We start from the raw sequence: 24907 nt of genomic DNA on the forward strand, positions 1-24907 counted from the left end.
TTGGAAATCTTAAAAATTAAAGGTGAGATTAACAGATTTGATTGTAAGAAAATCACTGAATTAATAAGTAAAACTAGAAATTGGTTTTATTAATATGATTTTTAAAAAGAGAGAAGAAAACCAGATCACTAGTATTAAAAATGAAAAGGGTAAATAAACCTGTAATGAAGATGAAATCAAAGCAATTATGAAGTTATTTTGCACAATTATATGCCAATAAATTTAACAATTTAAGTGAAATGGAAGAATATTTACAAAAATGTACACTGCCTAGATTAACACAAGAGGAAATAGAATATCAAAATAAACCTATTCTGAAAAAAATGAACAGCCCATAAATAAGGAAAAAATGAGGAAAAAAATTAAGACCAGATGAATTTACATGATTAATTGGATTTAAAATATCAGTTAATTCCAATATTAAATAAATTATTTGGAATAACAGGCAAAGGAGTCCTACCAAACTCCTTTTATGAAACAAATATGGTACTGATACCTAAACCAGGAATAACAAAAACAGAGAAATAAATTTATAGACCAATTTCATTAATGAATATGGATGCAAAAATCTTAAATAAAATACTAGCTAGGAGACTACATTTTACTACAAAGATTATACATTGTGTCCAACTGGGATTTATACCAGGAATGCAGGGGTAGTTTAACATAAGAGAACCTATTAACATTATTGATTATATTAATAGCAAAAGTAACAAAAATATATGATTATATCAATAGATGCAGAAAAAGCTTTAGATAAAATGCAACACTCATTCCTATTTTTAAAAAATGCTTGAAAGCATAGGTATAAATGATATTTTCTTAAAATGATAAGAAGCATCTACCTAAAATCATCAGCAAGTATGATTTATAATGGGGATAAGTTAGAAATCTTCCCAATAAGATCAAGAGTGAAACAAGGATGCCCATTGTCACCAGCATTATTCAATATTGTATCAGAAATGTTAGCAATAGCAATAAGAGAACAAAAAAACAAATTGAAATAATCAGAGTGCACAATGAAATAACAAAACTATCTCTTTTGCAGACAATAGAATGATATACTTGGAAAATAACTAAAGATTCAACTAAAAAGTTAGTGGAAAGCATAATTTTAGCAAAGTAGCAAGATATAAAATAAACCCACATAAATCACCAGCATTTCTACATATCTATATCTATACATTTCTATATATCACCAATAAAACCCTTCAAGAAAAGATAGTAAGAGATAAGATACAATTAAAATAATTGTATACAGAAAAAAATACCCGGGAGTATACTTACCAAAACAAACCCAGGAACTACATCAACATAATTATAGAACACATTTTATACAAATAAAGTCAAATTTAAATAATTGAAGAAATATTAATTGTTCATGGGTAGGCACAGCCAATATAATAAAAATAACCTTTTTACCTAGAGTTGTCTATTTGTTAAATTAAAATTACAAAAAAAATTTCTGAGCTAGAAAAAATTTTAAAAATGCATAAATTCATATACATATGCATACCTATACATATTATTGTAATGGTTGCCTTCTCTAGGGCAGGGTGAAGAGGAATAGAGAAAAAAAATAAAAATGCATAGTAGCAGAGAATAAAAGAAAACTTAGAAGGAACATGGAAAAGCATGATAGCTTTAAAATGATGTGTAGTATTTATCACATAGTTTTTTTTTTAAGTAAACAGTATAAAATTGAAATTCATGGTTTAATATTGAATCCTTTTTATGTTGTGCTATGTACATGTTCTCCTTGGGGATTTTTTGTATTTAAATTAAAATTTAAAAAAATTAAAGACAAAGAAAAAGAAACGTCTCACAAGAGATATATTGACCTAGAAAACCACAAGTTAGTATTATCTAAGTTATTTTTTTCATTTTGTTAAACATTCCCCATTCACATTTTAATCTGGCCTCACTCAGGAGTTTTTCTGGCCACCAGTTTGATACCTCTGATTTGGCTTTCCATTCTTATATAACAACTATTGTCTCCCTCTTTTGAAATTCAGTTAGAGTCCCTTATGTGAGGAGAAAGAAAAAGAATTTTGAATTCTAAGGAAAATCAACACATCCTTTCACACCCACTTTTTCTCAGAATGCTCAAAAAATTATGTGTATTTTCCAAATTGAGTTTTCTTATCCTATCATCATGTATCTCTACTACTACTAAGGGTACAATGCTTCAAAATAGTTCCCTTAAGTATCCTCTAGAAATAGCATCTGACATGACAAGAACAAGATCAGAGCACCAGGAACCAGTCTTTGACTTTCTCTTTCATCATTTCTTCTTCTCTGGTCCACTAGATTTTGAAAATTAATTAAAGCTATTTGGGAGAAGATAGCTTATCAATGGCAGAATCATAATAAGAAATGTTCAGTTTGTCCTGACTTTTTAAAAGTTGCCAAATAAAATGTTTCTGCCTCAAATCTTAGCATGGTTCAACAGGCCCTTGGCTGCCCTTTCAGAGAGCATGTATCAGCAGCTGTCTTAGCATCTGACTTTACACCCCATTCCACCTTAACCCACGTTGCTAAGAACCAATCATTTTCTTTCTTTTATTTCTCTTCCTTTTTAACAAGAAGGGCATCCTGGAGAGAATAACAAAGATATAAGAATGGGAAACTTACTTTCTGCAAGTGAAGCAATCTTTAGGTTTTTAAGGCATCCCTCCTCTGGCTTTTCCCTGAAATATTTCTCAGGGTTGACAAGGAAATCAGGTTTGTTCACCTCTGCCACCTCCTCTAGGGTTCCGATATGTAATGACCTAAATGTACCTTCAAAACAACAGGATTTTTTAAAAAATCATTAAGTCCCCAGAATCAAGAGAATTTTCCAGTCAAATGAACTTTCCAAATCTCGCCTTCCTCAGCCCTTGCAGCTGCAGGGCTCGGCAAACTCTGTAAACACAGCTGGGCCAATTGAATCAGTGGTCCTTTTTTTTATTATTCAAAGGGACCAAACAGTGACAAACACCCTCCATTCATTTTATTTTTATTTTTTATTCCTTAGTCATTTTCACATAGAAACAAGGATTCTGCCATGTTGGAAAATCTCCAATTTCTTTTCTATTATTAAGAAATAGAGTTCATTGTGTAGTCTTTTTAAAAACTAGAGAAATAAGCCCTTCCTTAATAATAGAAAGCAGAAAGGTCTGAGCTAGGAAGAGCTCTTTAGTTTTGCTGAAATGTTAACCAAGGTAGCTCTATTGTGTTGAATATGTGCAGAAGGTGATGAAAATCCATTTTAATTATTCCCATAAAAATGACTTGGACCAAAAAAAGAGAAATTGAGACTTCTACTTCATGTGATAGAAGATGAGGGAAAAAAAATAAACAAAGGCTTAATTCAAGATGTCATTCTATACAATTTCTATTTAATGTTACCAAATAACAGTGGATCTTTTTATAGCTCAGGCTGAATTCCTCACACAACAACTGATTTCTCTGGCAGTGAAGTTTCCCTCAGTCCTCAGCAGAGAGAAGATTGGCAGTAGGAGAAATAACATTATTATAGACTATGATGTGAACCATAAACCAGTTCCCATCTCAGTCCCTAGAGAAAATAACTCAGCACGGGAAGATGACCTTTGTTTTGACTTACTTTTTGCAGTTCTTTTATAATCAGTAAATCCACTGGCACTTCATAACCTGATCAATCTCTAGCATTGCCCAATGCCTGGCACATAATAGCACTTAATAAATGCTTGTTACTGACTGATGGCTTCCTAATGATGGGAAAGATATGCTAATGATAAGTACTCACTTGATGACTTCGGTATCAATTGACTGCGGCAGAATTTGTATGTCGTTTTCTTTAAAGTTGTGCTTTCCTTAGAGTTTGTGCCAGAATTGTTATTTTCCCCTGGGTTGAGCCTGGACAAAACAATCCGTTATGGAATAAAATATTAACTACAAATGAAGAGTAACAACACATTTGCCGCTTAGAAGAGTGTTTTCTGTTTCAGGAATCAATATTTTTATTTTCTTGTTAGCCCTGTTTGGGCACTTACCAAATCATACCTTTTAATAAAATGTCTCAAGGTAATGTGGAGATAGAGAAGGGCCAGGCCCAATTCTCTACCACAACTGAGAAAGGTATACTTAGATGACCCAGTGAAAGTGCCATGTTGCTTCTCCCATGATGCTAATCACAACTCATCTATGCTTGCCCATCCCATGCCAATCTTGTGCATGTGTTTCCATATATGAACTGGGAGTCCACCCACCATGCTGGAAAACTTTCTCATTTTTCATCCATGACAAAAAAATACTAGTGGAGTACATGAAGTTTACAAAGGTTATTCCTCAATCTTACTACATGGCCCAGCCACTTTTTCTTTGATTCATATATTACTTGGGTAATGGAATAAAAAAAGTCAAAATCTTTGGAATAAAAGTCTTTGCTTCTTTTTAAAAAGTCCTTCTTTGTAATATACCATACCCTATTCACAGCCATGAAGGGTGAGAGGTACAGGGAGGAAAATATGCAAAAAAAAATTCAGCCCAAATTATTGAATATTGGCAGTAGATTCATCAATGTAATATATATTTGAGCTGACTGCATGATTCATAATTGTCCCCAAAGAACACAAATAAGCTCACAGTTTCTGAGACCAATTATTCAAGTATTTATTAAGCAAATCATAGGAGGCCTAATGGTATGGTGGATAAAGTATCTACTACATACGGAGTATTGAGTATCCAAAGTTAAACGAAAGCCCAACACTGTGTTCTAAGGAGTTAATGTTCCATTGAATATGCAGCATATATGCAGTCAGAAAACTTTTGTTTAAATTTTAGCTCTACTATTTAGTATTCTTAGAAGAATATCAACCTCATCATCTGTAGAGTGAAAGGAATTACTTTATATGATTTCTGGGGTCTCTGGCAGCCTCTAAAGTTCTATAATTAGAGCATTCAATTGTAAATTGTATCCCAAGACCCACCCAGTGACGCTGGACTCCTCCAAACAAAGTTCAGTCCTGGGGTATGACTAGCAAAAGTCAATTTCTCTTTTTAGCTCATCAATCCCAAACTCCATGGTTAATTCCAGAGATAATATCAAAATAAAGCATTGGCATAATTCATATCTTGGTTTCTCCAAATATGAATAAAAGGGTTCTTCAGCTCCCTCATAAGTATTCAAGGTAGTATATGTATTGAGTATGTCAAAGCCTTATTTCACTTCCAGAAAATGTAAGACTCATAAAGGACTTAAAGAAGCCCATAAACAGGGAAAGTACACAAGACACCCAAGGGCTCACGAGAGCTCATAAACAGATATAGAAAACATAGAACACACTCAAATAGCTCATAAACTGCCTTTGGAAAAAGAATTAAACTTGGAGGTAGAATTGGAAGAATACTTTGACATTGAATAATGCTAGCAAATGGAGCACACTGATAGATGTCTTGAAGAAATACATAGCAGAAAAAAAGATAAGTGCTCTCCCACATGAACTGAGATCAAATAATTCATAGACAATTAGACTATATTTTTGAACTTCAGTGGGGGAGGAAGGGGGCAGGGTGGTATATTCACTTTAAATTTCCTAGGAAGTGCGATCACAGAATCTAGCTTTCTAGTGAGAAAAGAGAGATTTCTTGGGCAGCATTGGCATTGCAGATTGACTTGGGAATGGCTCAAAGTTTGAGATTCCCAAATTAGAGATTACTGAAATTTGGGTATCAGAACATCTAGGAAGGAGAATCTCTCACATTGTTCCTGGGTAGCTGGAGCACAGTCTCCCAAGAATTGTAGTATGACTCCCCAGAGAAGATAAACATACCTTGGGGTGCTGGATAAACAAGCCCCTTCTCATCAGACCTGCACAGACTTAATGTGTCACTTTAATGGCAAGGGAGTGGAGAGTGATAAGGTCCTAATCACATCTTCCATTCCCCATGATGTAGCTTGAGTCTTTTAGCTGTAGGGGCCATATGGGCAGTCCTTGTCTTTCCCCTTGTCTTTTGAGAACCACGTGGGTGGTCCTCTTCTTCTTCTAGAAGGTCCAATACCTAAACTCTCTAACTTGGGGAATCTCAAACTTGAAGCCATTCCCTAGTCAACCTTCGAGGCTAGAGCTGCCCAAGAAATCTCCCTTTTTTTACTCATAGGCTAGATTCTGTGATCATACTAAATAAAAATTAAAAATCTATACACTCCCCTCCCATCCACACAATACAACATTAGTGTTCAAGAATGTTGTCTAATTGCCCATGAACTACCATCTCAGTCTATGTAATTTAATATGTATCTTTTCCTACCACATGTTTCTTCAAGAACTATGTCGACGCTCCAGCTACTACCAACTTTGGGACTTGGAGAGTCCACATGAGGCTGTATGCAAGCTCACGCTTTTCTATGCCACAAGCTTCCATATCAAGTTGTCCTTAAATACTCCTGGAGAACAAAAGGGAGAAGTGTCCATTCCTGTATGACCATACTCTCCATGGGGGATGAGGAAGGAAAGGTTCCTGTCAGATGACTCCAAAGGCTCATGCTCTGTCAGCTCATTACATGGATTTACTCATCAATCGATTCTTCACCCTATCCCCGGACAATATACTCCAGCTTTCCTTTCTGTTTTCTTTGTTGTCTCATCCCTTTTTGGACCCCACCATTGACTTCATCAGTATAGGGAACTCTTGATGAGGAACTTCTTCTACTTCAGGTTTGCATATGTTCAGTCACCTATGGATTTTTAAAGGTTCAGTGACTTACCCAGGGTCACAAGGCTAATAGGCATCAGAGGCAGGCCTTGAACTCAGATCTTTGTGTCCCTAAGGGAGCTCTTTATCCACTGAGCTATGCTACCTATTTATAGCTAAACATAGACATAAACTGTATCAATAATCTCAGTTGGCCATGTTACATTTTATTTCTTGGAAAGACTGAATGACAGTTAACTCTAACCTTTGGTAAAACCATAAAGTAGTTTACCTACTTTACTTCTTTTTGCCTCCTCTCCCACCCTTACCTAGACCTTCTTTTTTTTCTTAGGATGCAGGGTCATACAGCTAGTAAGTGTCTGAGTCCAGGTTTGAACTCAGGTCCTCCTGACTCCAGGGCTGGTACTCTATCCACTGCACCATCTTGCTGCCCCTTTTCTATACCCTTTTGTCCCCTCATCTTACTTCAGTCATTTGTCTTCTCTCTTATCCCTACCTATACTGTGCTCAGGAAGGGATCTACAGTCATATACATCTCTATGAATTCCAGTCAAGTTATTTTCTCTCCTGGGGTATTTGTACCATATATGCAATCTCTAATTGTATTAGAAAATGTTCTGCCCCTAATTAAGTAATTCAAGTATCAGTAAGATGGTGAAGGAAATCTCTTCTTGGTGGTAGGGTGCTTCTAGAACTACTAGAATTGTACCAGATGGGCACTTGACTATTCTTCATGGTATAGTGAAAAGATTGTAGATTGGGATTTGGAGACAAGGGATCTGAGTTGAGTTTCTAGTATTGCTACCAATTGCATGCCCTTAGTAAAGTTACTTAACCCTGCTTACAGTTTTCTCATCTGTAAAATGAGACAATTGGAAGAGACTACATGAGCTGTGAGGTCCCTTCCCCACCAGAGATATCATGATCTCCTTGATATGTATCACCAGTCCAATGACAAGGCGTGAATTGATACAAATTCCACCTAAACTCCATGACTGGGAAACCAACTAAAAGAGTGTACCCACAACCTCGTTGGTTGGTAGCATCACTGTTTTGAACAAAGAATAAGACACTCTTTTATTTCCATGGAAACCAGTTAGTTGCCAGAACAGGAAGTATGGGGCAGGCAGAGTTTTATGTAGTAGAAGCAGTGATAATACTAATAGAAATAATAACAGGACATTTATGTGGTGCTTTAAATTTGGTAAAGTGTTTCACATGTTTAGGGAGATTTCCATCTGTTACTGTGCTAATGAGAATTGAAATACCAGGGACAATAACAGATGCCATCCTTCGTGTGTGTGTGTGTGTGTGTTCCATTTGATTCTCACAACAATCCTAATGGGTAATAAATGCATTAGAATCATTATCCTTATTATCCTCCATCCACACTAGCTCAGAGAGCTTAAGTGACTTACCAATGGTCACAGAGTTAATAAAGGTAAGTAGTCGTGACTCTAAAGCCAGGCCTCCATGCACTAGACCATGGTACCTTTCATTATTGGTTATTACAATTTATATGTCTTTCAATACTTGAAGGATTCTTCATTTTGTGAATGCAAATACTCCTCCACAAGATAGCTCCATGCCTTAGGTTGTTTTCATAAATTGAAGAGGGGGCCCTCATGGCCTGTGCCCAAGCCTCTGATAAGAAGGGGATTCTCCAAACTTAGCTAGGTTAGTTTTCCAACATTTAGGGGAGGGGCTCAGGCTGGCCAAATGTTACGTCCCTCCCAGCTGTGTCTAACTTTCTGGTCTTCAATACCATGCCAGGCACCTTCAAGCTTCTCCAATGCCCCACTTTCCAGTGCCTTTTTGTATGTTGTCTTCCCCCATCAGACTGTAAATTCCTTGAGGGCAGGCAGTGTGTTTCTTTTTGCTTGTATTTGTATCCCTACTTAACAAAGTGCCTGGCCCATAGTAAATGTTCACTAAATATTTGGTATCTTCCTTTGTTTTATCCAACAGTAGACACATAGAATATTACGAATCTATCAAGAAACTTTTATCTTTCATGCATATGTGTCAGGCATTAGAGATACAAAACTAAAAATTAAACTGTCTCTGCTCTCATCAAATTTGTATTCTAACATAAGACAATGGACATCTATTTCATATGTGTGTGTATATATATATATATATGTGTGTGTGTGTGTGTGTGTGTGTGTGTGTGTGTGTGTGTGGACAAAACAATGTAAATCACATGCAAGATACTCTTATGGGTGGCAGGGTGGAACACTAGCAGCTGAGGGGGGAGTACATTCCAAGAATAAGGGACAGCTAATGTTACCCATTGGGATGTGGAGTGTCTCAAGTAATGAATAGTGAGAACGTGAGTTTGGAGGGACCAAGGAAGATATAGAGTAATGGGTGATGAGCCTAGAATGGTAAGATAATGTAAGGTTATAAAGGGCTTTATATACTAACCTAGGAGTTTCAATTTCATCCAAAGGTAATAGGAAATCACTACAGGAGCATCTTGGGCAGAGGAATATCATATTGTCAGCTGCATTGAGGGCGGATTTTAATGGGGAAAAACTTGAGGCAGGGACACCAAATAGAGACTGTTACGGTAGTCCAGGTGAGAGGTGAAAAGGGCCTTAACTGAAAGCCTTTACAGCTTGGTAAGAGCTACCAGAGCTGGTACTCTACTGGGATAAGCTTTGTAACCCCAAGTCCCCTCCATACCACAGTGAGTCCTCAGCACAAAATATTTACCGAGATGTCTAGTCAAATACAGAAAACCAAAGGAAATCTGTTTTAAGGAAACAAATTTGGAAGAGACCTTTGAGGTCTCCTAAATGATAAAGAATCTCTTCTACTTTCTATTCAGCAAATGGAAAGCTAGTCTATGGTGACTGTGGGCAAGTCACTTAACCTTAAGTTACCTCAGTTTCCTATGTTGGGAAGGCTCCTATTGACAGAAAACATTCCCTTAACATCCATTAAATCCACCGTTCTGCAATTCTACCCCATGCTCCTAGTTCTACCCCAGGACCAAACATGCGAGTTGGGCTACTGTGAGCAAGCCATTTCAACACTATTGGCCATGGTTTTTTCACCTGTAAATGGTAATGACATTATTTGTGCAATAACAACCAAAACAAGGATGTTAGGTGAAAAGCACTTTGCAAAACATACAAAGTATTATAGAGATGTTTGAAAATGAAGTTTGGAAAGCCTTTGCGACTTTGCACTAATCAGTGTAAACTTGGCCACACAACCCAAAAAGCCCATATGTCAGGATACTATAATTCACCCAATCCATTCCATGAAGAAGAAAGTTTTTGCCTGGCTCTTTTCCATTCTATCTATTGTGTCCATGTCAGGGACGGGGGGAGAATAGGGCAGTATGAGAGCAGTAATGGGTCATTTGATGTATGAAGGCAAGGCTCCAGCTTCTCAATATTACAAAACATGCAGGATGATGATTTGCTAGAGCACATAGTAGGTGCTTATGAAATCTTTGTTGATTTGATGTAGAATCTGAAGGCAGTTTCACATGGTCACATAAGGTTTGCTTTTAAGGGAGGGATAGGCAGTATCAGAGCATCCTTAATGGGGTTCTCAATTTGCCACTCAGTCCGAGACCACAGCATAGCCCTACACCCCACCGCAATGCAACCGTGATATTAGTAGGAACTACCAGAGCAGGATGAGGGAACCCTTGACCTGATAGCTCCACTTAATATGCAGTAGCTCCCAAGGTTCAACTACCATAGAGAGTATGGCGGATATGTCCCCCAGTCACCATCTGAAAACTCCTCTGCTATGGGGTCCTTCTCTACTGTATAGATAAGTCAGTTAAGATTTGCACTCAGATGTGGGCTTCAGTACCATGTGACTTTGGGCAAGTCACTGATCCTTCCAGAGCCTTAGTTTCTTTATCTAAAAATGAGAGGGTTGGATAAAATGACCTCTAAATCTATGATCTGTGATCTAATAACTCACTCTGTATTCCACCACTATCGCCAAGGTCAGGAGATTTGTCTTCTCACACCTACCCCACACCCACCCCAAAGTTACTAGGGTGCCATTTTTCAGGCTGAATTTTCAATGACTCATGCAGACATCACAGCCTGTCATTTGTCACAAATTTCAGAGACTGTTATTGCTACAGATAGCTTCCAAAACTCACCTGTCATTTTCCCAAATGTTTCATTTCATCTTTACCTATGACTTTAAAGGCGATTTCAATCTTTTGTGTATTTCTCTTTCTGTATATCTATTGCCCTTCAAATTTTATTTGCTGACCATCTCTCAAGTGTGATGTGTTGTTAGGATAATAAGCTGCCCAGAGACTTAAACTATTCAATCATATTCTCTCCTGATGCTACCATAAATTTGGAGGGCTTGTAATGATCTCAATAGTCTTTAAAGTCTTTGCCTCAGTATTCCTTCTCTTTCACCTAGATGGGCTAGAATTAATTGAAATTCCTCTATCAATCATCGATGCTAAAGCTTTTAACCCAGTTTCTAATTGCCAGCCCTCGTATAACTTTGTATACGGGCAATCCCCCATGCCTATAATTTATTCTAGTATTCCTACATGGCCTCCACCTCTTAGAATCCCTTCAAGATTTAACCGATGTGTCATTTTTTTTATCCAGCACTTTCCCTGATCTCCCTATTAATGCTGTCATCCTCCTCAAAATATCTAGGATGTACTATCTGTTTGCATTAGATGATAGATGTAATCTACCTAAGTGAAGTGGTTGTTTACCATTTCTGTTTTTGAATCTCCAGTGGCTAGCAAAGTATTTATGCATGCTTTTTTAATTGAATTGAATGTGAAGTTAAACAGGAGAAATTAGAATTATGTTCTCATATTTGAATAGCTTTGATGTACAAGAGGGCTTAGACTTGTTCTCTGTTGCTCATAAAAGCAGAACTGGACTCATGTAAGTTACAAGTTAGTACATGTTGCTTAGACATGGTCAATAACAATGGAATTTTCCAACAATGAATTTACTAACATTTAAGTGAGTTTCTCTCACTGGAGGTATTAAAACAGAGGATGGATGACTGTTGTTTAGAATGTGGAAGAAGGAATTTTCTTTTGTTGGGTTAAAGTTTGGATTAAATGATCTTTAAGTTCTCATTCAGCTCTAAGATTCCATGATTCCATGATCACTAAGTATGCAAACACTTACTAGATGTGTGACCCTGGGCAAGTCACTTAACCCTTGGTTCCCTCAGTTTTATCATTTGTAAAATGAGCTAGGAAATGGCAAACCACTCCAATATGTTTACCAAAAAAACCCCAAATGGGGTTGAACAGTAGCAATCTTATTGGAAATTGTCCAGGTTTGAAATAATTTTCAGTTAGTTTAGAAATACTGTACTGTGTTTGTCTTATATCTTTTTCCAGTACGTTGTTCTCCTCTGCATTTTGTTTTTCCAGAGATAGGCCATTCTGCTTGCTATATGTAGGTGTTGGAAATGAGAGAGTTATATTGTGTTTTTAATTCAATTACTAACTTACTTTGAGGCCTTTAGGCAAGATTTTAAAGAAAAATTCTAATCTTCATATGTTTCCCAGGACTTAAAGTTAATATCCTTCCCACCTACTTTCTAAGTAAAATATAAAATACTTTGAGCACCATGGAAACCAGGCACTATTTGTATAAGCAGAAAGGAAAATATTCAACCAAGCTATTAATCCCATGAAAGATTATGAGAATTCAAGATGAGAACATAGCTTAATTTAAAAAAAAGCTTTCACTTCTTTCTTCATCTTTCCTTCTTAAACACTTTTCTTCGTTTCATTATTGAACATTCTTTTCATTCGATTCAATTTGATCAGCACTTTTTAGGGGCAGTTAGGTGGCTCAGTGAATAGAGCACCAGGCCTGGAGTCAGGAGGACCTGAGTTTAAACCCGACCTCAGACATTTACTAGTTGTGCGACCCTGGGCAAGTCACTCAACACTGCTTGCCTCAGTTTGCTCATCCATAAAATGAACTAAAGAAGGAAATGGCAAACCACAGTATCTCTGCCAAGAAAACCCCAAATGGAGTCACAGAGAATTGGACAACACTGAAATGACTAAACAACAACTACTTTTTAAGGACCTACTGTGTGTTAGCCCCTCTTAAGGGCTGGGGATATAAAGTTACCTGAAATGACAATAGTCCTTGCTCTTCAGGAGATAACGTTTCATTCTGTTGTTTCTCTTGATTTTTTTCTTTTCCCTTTCTCCCTTTTTTGTATTATGACTTAATACTTTACCATACATGTTTCATCTCATTCTTTCTAAAATCCTTTCTCACATTTCTTTTTCTTTTTCCTTTATATTTTTGAGTGGCATGAGAGCTGACAAGGTTCTCCCCTTGAATTAACAGCCTTGATTCAATAAAATTGGAACATTTTTCAGAATTGTATTTTCTTAGAATTGATTTCTAGTAACCCCATTAGTACTGGATTCTGGCAACAAAAGATGTTAGAGAGTTGATAATTTCATTGAACTCTTAAGTTTTATAAATGAGCTTCCTAGTCACATTTCAGAAAATGATGGCAGCGGTACTAGAGGTTCCAGTGATATGTCTTCATCTTTTGTGACCTCTTTTGCTTCGATTTTTTTAAAGGATTTATGAAAGAAAAATATCATCTCTTTGCATACTGCAAATTATTACCTGTTGTCCTTTGGGAAGAGAAACATTATTTAAAAATAGATGTTTATATTTTGCAAAAGAAAACGTATTGAAGACTATGTTATTTTAACACATAAGTTGATATGTATTAAAGAAAGCTATTATATAAAGGGATTGAATGGTAAATGTTATATTAGAAGGTTTTGTCAGATATCATGGTGGTGAAGATTAGGTTCTGAGTGGGAAAATATTAACAGCATTTTGGGGGCAGGGCTAAGTAGGTAGGGTTAGGGTTCCCATTATTTCCAGGCTAAAATTAGTGCTACAAATGGGTTAATGTATTATTCAATCAAGAAATAAGCTTCTATTAAATAGCTATTATATTCCAGACATGTCAACATGCCAGTTGTTGGGGGTAAAGTCAAAAATTAAACCACTTCTGCCCTCAAAGTATATTCTAAATGATGAAACCACATGTGTGTATATCAGTGTATTCACATTCATTCTACATACAAAATGCAAAGCAATTTGGGGAAGGAAGTATTCAAATGCAATCCATTCAAAGAGTGGTCAACTGTGTGCAAGTCATTTAACCTCTGGGTGCATGAAGCAACTGTCTGAGATTGTAAGTTTCAGATTAGTGTACATTGGAAGGAGTTTGCCCACTGGGAATTCCCTATACCAAAGGTGAGAAAATTGTCAAAGGTATGATGCCATTGGTGGGGACCATTTACTATTTGTGCCTCCACTTCCTTTCCTATCACTCTCTTTAAACTCTCTGAACTCCAACTTCTGAGCTCATTCAACCAGCTCTCTTCAAAATCACTAATGATCTCTTAATTGCCAAGTCTAATGATCTTTTCTCAGCCCTTATCCTTCTTGACCTCTCTGCAGGAAACGACACTGTCCATCATCCTCTTCTTGACACTCTCTTTTCACTAGATTTCTGTGTCGCTGCTCCCTTACTTTGCCTTCAACCTGTCTGACCAATCTTTCTTAGTCTGCTTGGTTGGAGCCTCATCCAATCTGCCCTTGATAACCAGGGGCATGTCCTGACAGTTCCAACCTGGATCCTCTTCACTTCTTCCTCTATACAATTTTTGCTTGATGTCTCATCAGTTCCTGTTATTCAATTATTATTTCTATGCAAATAACTCTCAGCCCTCCTACTTCTCAGTCCCTTAGGCTCATAATCTAGGTTTCATCTGGGATTGCTCGCTCATTCTCCCTCACTCCACATAGCCAATCCTTTGATAATCCTGTTGATCCTTCCTTTGCAAACTCTCTCCCTCCCCTCTCTCTATCTCTCTCTCTCTCTCTCTCTCTCTCTCTCTCTCTCTCTCTCTCTCTCACACACACACACACACACACACACACACGCCTCTCTCTCCTCTGATACTTTTATCACCCTGTAGCATATCTTTATTCCCTCCTGCCTGAACTATTGAAATAGCATTTTGGTTGATCTCCCTGTCTTGATAACTCCCACTCCCATCCATTTTCCACTTAGCTATCTGAAAACTGCTCATCCTCAAGTGCATATCTGACCATGCCACACACCCCTATTCAATAAATTCCAATGGCTCCCTATTACCCCCAGGATCAAGTATAAAGTCCCCTGTTTGGCTTTTAAAACTCTTTCTAACCTGGCTCCTGGCTTCCTTTCCAGTCTCCAAACATCTTATTCCCTCTGTGTATTCTGTTATCTAGTGATGCTGGATTTGTTGTTCCTCCCACAAGACCCTTCATCCCCCAACTTACTTGTATTTTCACTAGCTGTCCCAGAATTCTCACTTCCAACTTCACTGGCTGGCAACCTTGGCATTATTTAAGTCCAGGCATATCCTGTTTTATTGAGCTTCCCTGGTATTGATCTTTTTTAACAAATTGAAGGTTTGTGTCTGCATTGACAAGTCTATCAGTGCCATTTCCCCCACAGCATGTGGGCACATCATGTCTCTACTGTCACATGTTGGTAATTCTAACAATATTTCAGACTTCCCATTATTATATCTGTTATGGTGACCTGTGATTAATGATCTTTGATTTAATATTATAATTGTTTTGGAGCTCCATGAACCCTGACCATATAAGACAGTGAACCTAGTCGACAAATGTATGTCTTCTGACTGCTTTGCCAACCCAGCCATTCCCACATCTCTCTCACTTTCCTCAGGTCTCTCTGTTCCTTGAGACACAATAATATTGAGATTAGGCCAATTAATAACCCCACAATGGCTTCTAAGTGTTCAACTGAAATGGAGAGTCAATTGATGGGACAGACTTCTTTGTTGTCTTATTTTAAGAAATTTCCATGACCGCCCCAACCTTTAGCAACCACCACCCTGATCAGTCAGCAGCCATCAACATGGGGGCAAGACTGTCCATCAGCAAAAAGATGATGACTTACAGAAGGCTCCAGTGATGGCTAGCATTTTTTAGCAATAAAGTATTTTTTAAATTAAGGCATGTACGTTTTTAAACATAATAGCTATTGCTCACTTAATAGGCTACAATATAATATAAACATAATTTTTACATGCACTGGGAAACCAAAAAAATTCATGTGACATTTTATTGTGATATTCACTTTATTACAGGAGTCTAGAACTGAACTCATAATATCTCCAAAGTATGCCTGTACCTGTCGCCACCTCCTGACTTCCCTGGCTTTCTTCACATCTCAGGTAGAATCCTACCTTTGGCAAGAGGTCTTTTCTGCGCACCCCCCCCCCATCACTCCCCTTAATGCTGAAAGTTCAACTTTTCAGTGAGAAAAGGAATTTCACTATAAACTTTCCGTTAAGGGAACTTACTAATTTGAAGCAAGTAGCAATGGGCAAAAGAGGGAGGAGGAGGAGAAGGAAAGATGTCCTGTGTGTTTGTGGACAAGGCCCAGTGTTATTTAGGGATTAACTAAACCAATCTGGCCTCAGAGTACATGCCAATCCATTTCCTCAGTGAGTCCTACTAGAGAAATAAAGCTGCACATAGTGCCTACAGAGAATTCTGTCCATCTTACCCTCTCACCCAAAGCTCTGCATCCAGAGGGCAGGGATATGCACTAACATTTCCTTTCTTGACCTACAATATATATCAATACACCTGTTGTAGAAAACACTTGATCGAATCCGAAAAATGACTTACATGCTGCTTGAGTCACCTTTATCCTTCATGTCAAACCCAGTTTGTTCTGTGGAGACCACAAAAGGTCCTTCCTCAGGCGGTAAAACAATTGCTCTTGGGACATCTTCAATTGCTGGAAGTTCTCCCACATCTCTTTGAGGAAGGGGGACATTATTTTTAATTCGCCAGTGTTCTCTCTGAAAGGATGAAGAAATTTGCTTGAACTGTTAAAATCAAGTCGCTATTCCTGATTTAAAAAAAAAATAAAATTCTTCCAGGCAAGATGTGCACTTATACACATAAAAAAGCTTTGGGTGGGGGGGGTGGGTACAACATTGATTTTCTGACAACTGCTTTCTCTCCATCTTACCTACAAAGTGGTAAATCCATCTTGAAAACCCATTCTAGATATTGATGTGGTTTTTTTTTAATTTATGGATGGCTTTCACAGGCTCTGATCATATTTCTTTTAAAAAGCCAATTGTTGTGTTGATATCTTCTGTCTTTACATCATACTCATTTCTTGTGAAAAAAATGCTCCCCCTTCCCTCCACATCGAACCCATCTTTGTGATATTGAAAAATAATTAAGTAAAAACATCCAGTAGTTACACCAACTGATAACGTAGCCAACACTCTGCCCTAGTTGTTTCTGACCTCTATTGCTACTGAGGAGGGAGGGATATTTCGTTATATGTTCTGTAGAACCTTCACTGATTTTTTAATTACTGTTTTTTTTTTTTTGGTGATCTTTTGGTTTACATTAATATATTTATTGTGGAGTATTCTTCAGTTTCTGCCTATTTCATTCTGTGCTAGCTCTGCTTATCTTCTCTGTTTCTCTAAATGCCTGAAATTCACCATTTCTCACTGCCCAATAATATTCTATTACTTTAAAATACAGCTAGGGACTGGTCTTGTGGTTTCATTGGCACAAGAAACTCCATCTAATCATGCACCTTCTCTGCAGCTTATTATCTTAGATAGGTGCCTAGGGTCCTAACAGATGCAGTGATTTTCCCAGGATTACCCCACCCTGCCAAGATATATCAGAGGCAGGATTTGAACCTATGTCTTTCTATCTCTGGAGCCAATTCTCTAGCCAATGGGGCTCATTGCCCCACAACTTTGATATACCATTGCTTTGGGTTTTCAACTGATGGGCATATGGTTTGTTGCTCATATCTCTTAATAGGAATATTTATTTAGAAAAAAAATTCACAACTAAAAAAATAAAGTGCCTAAGAATCTCAGTATTGGGCCCACATTGTAGACTCTAATCACATATGCATGGCAACCTATAATGAAGCCTAATAATAAAGGCCACCTCCACTTTCTGAGGTGTGCCTTTCAGGGTTTCCCAAGGTTATTTGCTTTTTGACTATTTTAAGTTTTCTAGTGGTTCCAGATATCATTCAAGCTGGTGCTTGTTCCATCTCACTTGAAAAAAAAATCTCATTACCTTTTGGCAGTTGTCTTAATTATATTTAAGCTAGTGGATAAGCCATTCTTATTTCTCTGACTTTAAATACTAATGAGACATTAACCAGTAGCAGACAATCTGGGCTGTCATTTTCACAAAACTATTTTTCATTCACATGTAGGAAAGCTCATGGCTATTTGGTTGTTGTTATGTTTGTCCTTCATTCTCGAACAGGATCATGACATCAGGGAAATGATGACGTGACTTGCAGTTGACTTTGATTTGAGTGAGGGAGGGCTGTGCAAGGTCACCAGCTTCACTTTCTCTTCCAGAGCCAGAACAGCTGGAGATGGCGCAGGATGCAATTTGGTTACAGAGAAAAGACAGTGACAATAAATTGCAACAAATAATTGAGATAGACTGGTTACTCCACCTAAGGGGTTTTAACTACCCCCCCATCTGCCACACACATATGTACACCCTTGTATACATATATATATATATATATATATATATATATATATATATATATATATATAATTACATAAGAGACCACAAAGAATTTCAGGATTTAAAAAATGGAGTCTTCAAAAATTCTAAAAATCAGAAATCCTAAAAAGTGAAATGAATTGGCTTTCAATTTTTCCAGATACCTCATCACAGTTTCTGGAAAGGTGTAATTCTGAAAGTGTGTTGTTTGGCAGTCAGAAATGAAAAAAAAAAACTTTACAAGGACTTTGTAACACTAAGCCAAAGAGGCTTAAGACAGAAACCTTTCTCCTAGTAAGTAGGAGAAAGAAGAGTTAAAAAGACAAACCATGCTTGAAGGTTCAACTTACCTGACAGTCCTATGTTCTAAAAGAACTTTGCCCATGGAGGCAAACTTTTTCCTTTGGTGTGGAAAATCCATCATAGACAAGATGTTAAGAACAAATAAACTATTTCTGGAAAGAAAAGCTCTTAATGGCTTTCCTCTGTTTCTATGTTAGGTGCATGAAGGTCCTAACTCCCTAAAGGATCTGAGACTTAAGCCTTTATACCAGAGAGATATGGGACCCACTCTTCCTCTTATGGTGATAGATGGGACTTATCTGAGTACTCTAGAGAAGTTCCACAGGCATATGCCCAAGCAAAGCCATGCTTGATAGTAACCAGCTACAACCATGAGACCAGTGGGACACTCTTATGGGGACTAGATGAAACCAGCAGAGATCAAACCTCACAGAGATTACATGCTGTGTCTATATGCTGGGGAGAAATTACATGCTTTGCAAACAGTAGTTGAAGTGTTTTCTATTTTAAAAAAATACTATAAACCACACAAGATTAGCAGGGAACAGGCCAAGAGGGATATGCACATAAGCCATCAATGGCTCTGTAACAACAGAGGTGTTAATTATGCCTCTGTGAGTGTCTTTGGTCTTACATGTTCACAATACGTGTGCTCACAAGAATGTGTTCTGGACACACATGTGCCTTACACAGTATCCCTCCATACATGTTCCTTGATCATACATATTTTCGCTGTTGCGCTCTCTTCCTCACATGTTCCCTGAGTGTGTCCTTGTCATTGATGATATATTTGTGAGTGAATACATCCCACACTTAGGAAGGGAATATTATATTGCTACCTTTTTTAATGTTATTTCACTAAATGTCCTTGATTTACTAACACTGAAAATGTGAGGCCCTAAGATGGAGCGTCCATTGAGATTATTTCATCACAGTCATTTTTCTGACTTTTAATAAAGTATCTTTCTCTGTTTCTTCAAAATAGCAAATAGTTCCCAAGTGAAATATCACTCTGTACTATTCACAAGGAGATTTGAGTCTTTGTATTTACATCACAGTTCATGTTCTGTATAAAACTATTCAAATTTAATCTGAAAACTGTTTCTTTACATGCAGTTTTATTTTTAAAAAGTTCTTTTTCTACAACTATTAGATATCAAAATGTTCACCTTGAAGAGGGATAATATCTCATGTACTTTAATAATTAATATAAATCTTTTCTTTTATGCAAAATAGCTTTCTTATGATCCTCATTATCACTAAATTGCTCCATATGAAAAGGAATTATATTTGAACTAGCAGAATGGTATTCTCTCTAAAGCAGGGAATGTCATACTTTTTATATGAGTATCCTTAATGCCTAGTACAGGGTTTAAAATCTAGAAAGTACTTCATAAATACTTGTTACTTAATTGCCCAAACAGTGTCCTCTGGAAGACCAGTAAAAAGAAACACATAAAAATACCAAGATTCATGGGCTTTGTTTTTATAGTGAATGTGGATCCCTGGTGTATCTTGAACCTGGGTAGCTGTTGTGGGAAGATCCACATGTGAGCTACACACATATTATCTTGAATCAAAGAATAATGTTCAATTTTAGTGCTTAGCCAGATTGGATACAATTTATGACATGGGCTTGACTGGAAGAAATATTGACAGTAAGTATCTCTCCTGTGGATTTTGATCATTACTACCAGGACAGAATTGGTGCTACACAATGACTAATTGATAGATATGAAGAAATAGTTCTCAAAAGAAAAATTGTAAAACTATTTAAAAATATATGAAAGAATGCTCCAAATAATTAATAAGAAATGCAAATCAAAACAACCCGAAGTTTTCATCTCACACTGAGCAAATTGTCAAAAATGACAAAAGGTAGAATAGTTAATATTGATGGGACTGTGGAAAGAGGCACACTAATGTATTGTGGATTTGCACAACATTTCTAGAAAGGAATTTGGAATTATGCAAATAATTGGCTAAAATGGCTTATGCCCTTTGACTTGGAGATTCCGCTTCTAGTAATAAGGTCATTGACAAAAAGAAAAGCCCCTTATGTACCAATCTACTTATAACAGTACTTTTGGGGTAGCAAAGAATTGGAAATAAATTAGATGTCCATTGAATAGGGAACGAATGGAGAATTATGATGTGAATGTAATGAAATATTACTGTGCTGTAAGAAGTGACAAACATGATGAGTACAGAGCAGTGCAGAAAGACTTCAATGAACCCCACTTGGTACAGTACCTGGCACAAAGTAGGAGCTTTAATAAATGCTTATTTACTGCCTTACCAATTGATTGCAAGTGATACAAAATGCAGCAAGCAGAGGCAAAGAGAAATTCACAAGCTGGCTAAAATTACGTAAATGGAAAAAAATAGCCACAAAAGAATTGAAAAGGAATGTTGCAAAGTAACCAAGAACAAATAAGCCCCAGAGAAGAGCTATCAGAAGATGCCTTCCACCACACCCATACTCAGACTCCTTTGCAGAGATGGCAGGTTCACAGCTACTCACTGCATATATTGTCAGATTTTTAATGCATTTATTTTATTGATTTTTTCGTCTTTCCTCAAAAAAATTCTTTGTCTGAGAGATAGCTCTCTGGGAGGGATAAAGGAGGAAATCAGATTACTGGAGGGTGGGAATAAAATATACTAATAAAAATTAATTATTTTAAAAAAAGTATACCCATAAATTGAGGAATCACCAGACAAAGTGGGTCATTAATATAGAATAAGAAATTATTAATATAAGGGATTCAGCAAAACATGGGAAGACCTCATGAGATAATACAGAGTGAAGAAAATAGCACCAAAAGAATAATATACATAACATAAGTGAATGAAATGTAAAGTCCATGAAATCACGTTATAAATTAACATAATATCATGTACAGCAATATAAGTGAAAAAAGGAACATGAAAAGACAATTGACTCAGATTAATTGTAATAACCAATCTACATCCCAGAAGAATGGGTATGAAATATATTTGTATCTCTTTTCTCCAGGTGCAAATGTTAAATATACTCTCTGACATGGTTCATATGTTGATCCATTTTGCTTTACTATTTTTCTTACTTAAAAGGGAGTGGGTATTTGAGAGGATGTGAATCAAGAAAATTACTATGGAATAAAAAAACAACAAAAGAAATCTATAAGACCTAAAAATAAAATAGTAGAACTGATGACTGTGAATTATCATTTGTTCATTCAGTAGTTATTATGTGCCTACTATTTAACTTATTAAGCACTTGACTAACTACAAGCTCTGGTGAAATCAGTTTGGATGGAACAGAGAGTGTATGAGGGAGAGTGAGAAACCTGACAAATAGAATCAGAGAATCATAGATTTGGACTTAAAAAGATCTTAGAAGTGTTCCCATCCAACCCTCCCTCATTTCAAAAATGAAAAAACAGAGATAAAGAGAGGTTAAATGATCTGCCTCAGGTCACAGTTAACAAGTACCTGAGATTGGATCCCAGGTTAGTTCTGCCATTGAGAGGCAAGGAAGCCCAAGTGCTTTGGACAAAGCAGTGGCTCTCAGACCTTCAGCCCTGCTACCCACCAGTCAGGCCTTGCTACAACCACCGTCCAGAGAAACAACTCTTGAAGAGCTAAGACTGGCCACCTTCCATCTTCTTAATGACCATATTTGCTGAAGATCATAAAAGAAAGTTCTCATCATAAAAGTCCTTGGTATTGTCAAGTGATTCAACACCAGAAATGACTCTAGTTCTATCAGTGGAGATGACACTAAAGAACATGTATTACCACCTGTACCCCAAGGACCCTGAAGGCTTTCTAGCTGACTTGAAGCTAAATCTCTCATGTATGTTATATCTTCCATTAGAATATGAGCTACTTGCAAGCAACAACTATTTTGCTTTAGTGTTTGAAGCTCCAGTTCTGAGCAGCATTTTGTACCTAGTATTTAATAATGGGGTTTAATTTACTTACTCATTGTTGAGTCTAAGTACTGTAGCCACTATCTTACGCTGCCCAAGGATGAAGGCAAATTGGGAGAGAATAAATGAGAGAATGAGGGAGTTAATGAATGAATGAATAAAGTCTCATATGCCGGGTCAAAGAGTTTAATGGGTAATGAATGGGGAGTGACAGATGGTTTTTTGAGCATGTTATAATCATGAAGCTGAGAAGGAAATCGCTATCTAAGATTTTGCTTAGCCCTATAGAATAACAGGATTCTGTGCCTCAAGGGTCCTTAAAACCATCTGACCCCAGGGCTTCTTAACCTTTGTTGTGGAGGACTGCTTTGGCAGTCTGGGGAAGCCTCTGGACCTCTCTTCAGAATGTTTTTAAACACAGGATCCCGTGCTCCAGGAAAACCAACCGACATTGACATGCATGATCAATACAGGGAGATCTGTTTCAAAGACTACAGTAATATAGCAGATGATGATCTGCACCAGGCTACTGGTATTGGAAACAGAGGAGTCAGTCAACAAGCATTTAAGAGGCACTGAGACACTGGGGCAGTGGAATTCACAAGGCAGGACACCTGACTGAAATGAACCCTGATGCCTTTGATCATGAGTCCAACATTCTAGTCAACGGAGCAGGCCTGTAAAAAAGCACCTGTCTGTAGCATACAGCCAGAGAATCAATGCCTAGGACACAGAAATCAAAACAAGCAGGAATCAAAAAGAGAAGAGAACTATTCCTTTTCCATGCTCTCCACACCAAATATTTGGCAATCTGACAGAGACAGCAGTGCTCACTTTCTGGACTGGAGTAAACTGATAACCAAGGAAGAAGAACACTTATTTTCCACATTTCTACCTCTCGTTATTAACTTATCATTGTCTGCTAAATTAGCATAACACTGGCTGGGTAATTTCACTGAGATTTCATTGTTATATGATTACAAAGTCACGGTAATTAAATTCTAACCATCTCATGAAGAACTTTTTATCAGAAATCTTAGCACCATGGTGACAGAGCACTGCATCAGCAGTCAGAGAACCTGGGTTCAGATCCCAGCTCCGCTCTTACTGCCTTTGTCATCTTGGGTGTAGTACTTCTTTTCTCTGGGTCTCAGCATCCCCATCTGTAAAATGAAGGGGCTGGGCTATCAATGGTTCTTAATCTGCCATCTATTGACTTTTTTAAATATTTTGACAGTTATTCCAATATAATTTATTTCCATTATAATTGTACATACTTTACTTTATATATTTAAAAACAGCCTGAAAAGAGGTCCAGAGGCTTCCCCAGACTGCCAAAGCAGTCCACCACAGTCAAGGTTAAGAACTCCTGGAGTCAGGTGGTCTTAAGGACCCTTCAGGCACAGAATCCTCTGATTCTATAGGGTTAAGCAAAATCTTGGATAGCCATTTCCTTCTTATACAAGTGATTATAACTCACTTGTAATCCTTGCCTTCGAGGATTGCAGTGTTTTCTTTGCAACAACCCAATGCATATTAGTATTTCCATGCTACAGAGAAGGATGTAGCATGGAGTGGGGGATAGAGAATTTGCTTCAGAGTTAGGAAGATCATCTTCAAGTTTTGCCACTGATATACACTAGCTGTGTGACCTTGGGACAGTCACTTGACCTTGAAAGAAATGATAGTTAATAACTAATGATTTGGGGAGAATCAGAGCTTCCCTTTTTTTTCTATTTTCAAGACCTCAGTCTCTGAAGGTTCAGCTAAACTTCTCCTCTATACAACCCCAACCAACCTTACAAGGAATCTCTAGTCTAAGGTGAACTCCATTCAATCAAGCTTGGGCAGAAACAGATCTTTTGTCTAGACTGCTCAAGGCTGAGAGTTGTCTGGGTGTATGGATAGTCTCCCTATCCAAGAGTGATGTTAAATCACTCTCAGCACCTCATTGGAGTAAATCCACTTCTCTTTGTAAAGTCCACCTCTAATTAAACTGTTAACCAATTAGAGTTGATTGCTGTTTGATGAAACACCTCTTGTCCAAAGGCAGATAAACCTCAAAAAGTAGCCATGCTGTCTCTTTGCTGGAATTCTAGGTTAAGGAACCTTTTTTGTCAGTCACATGCTGGTGATGATTGATAAAATTGATTATAATTTTCCCAAAAACTGTCCCTCAAAAGTATTGTAATCACCACCACCTCAGTACCCCAGCTAATTCTCTGAGACTAAATGTTTCAGATGAGTTGCCTGCAAAGGTGGAATTTTCTTGAAACAAGGAAATCACATGTCTAGACCAAAAAAAAAAGACAGACAAGGAAACTGAGGATAGAAGAAAAGAAAATGATTTGCCTAAAGTTCCCATACCTCCTAAGCAGC

The 24907-nt window shown here is 37.3% G+C and overlaps 1 protein-coding gene across 1 annotated transcript in view; it reads right to left on the reverse strand.

Annotated features, from left to right (window-relative positions):
• Positions 1-24907, reverse strand: part of WDR49 (WD repeat domain 49) — a 180397-nt gene that overhangs the window by 16512 nt on the left and 138978 nt on the right. Inside the window, exons 15-16 of the mRNA XM_036755673.1 lie at positions 16435-16594; positions 2635-2781 (exon numbers count right to left, since the gene is read on the reverse strand). Of these exons, the coding sequence (XP_036611568.1) occupies positions 2635-2781; positions 16435-16594 (307 nt within the window). The remainder of the gene's footprint in view (positions 1-2634; positions 2782-16434; positions 16595-24907) is intronic.

The sequence above is a fragment of the Trichosurus vulpecula genome, chromosome 4 (genome assembly GCF_011100635.1).
Source record: "Trichosurus vulpecula isolate mTriVul1 chromosome 4, mTriVul1.pri, whole genome shotgun sequence".
NCBI classification, from domain to species: Eukaryota; Metazoa; Chordata; class Mammalia; order Diprotodontia; family Phalangeridae; genus Trichosurus; species Trichosurus vulpecula.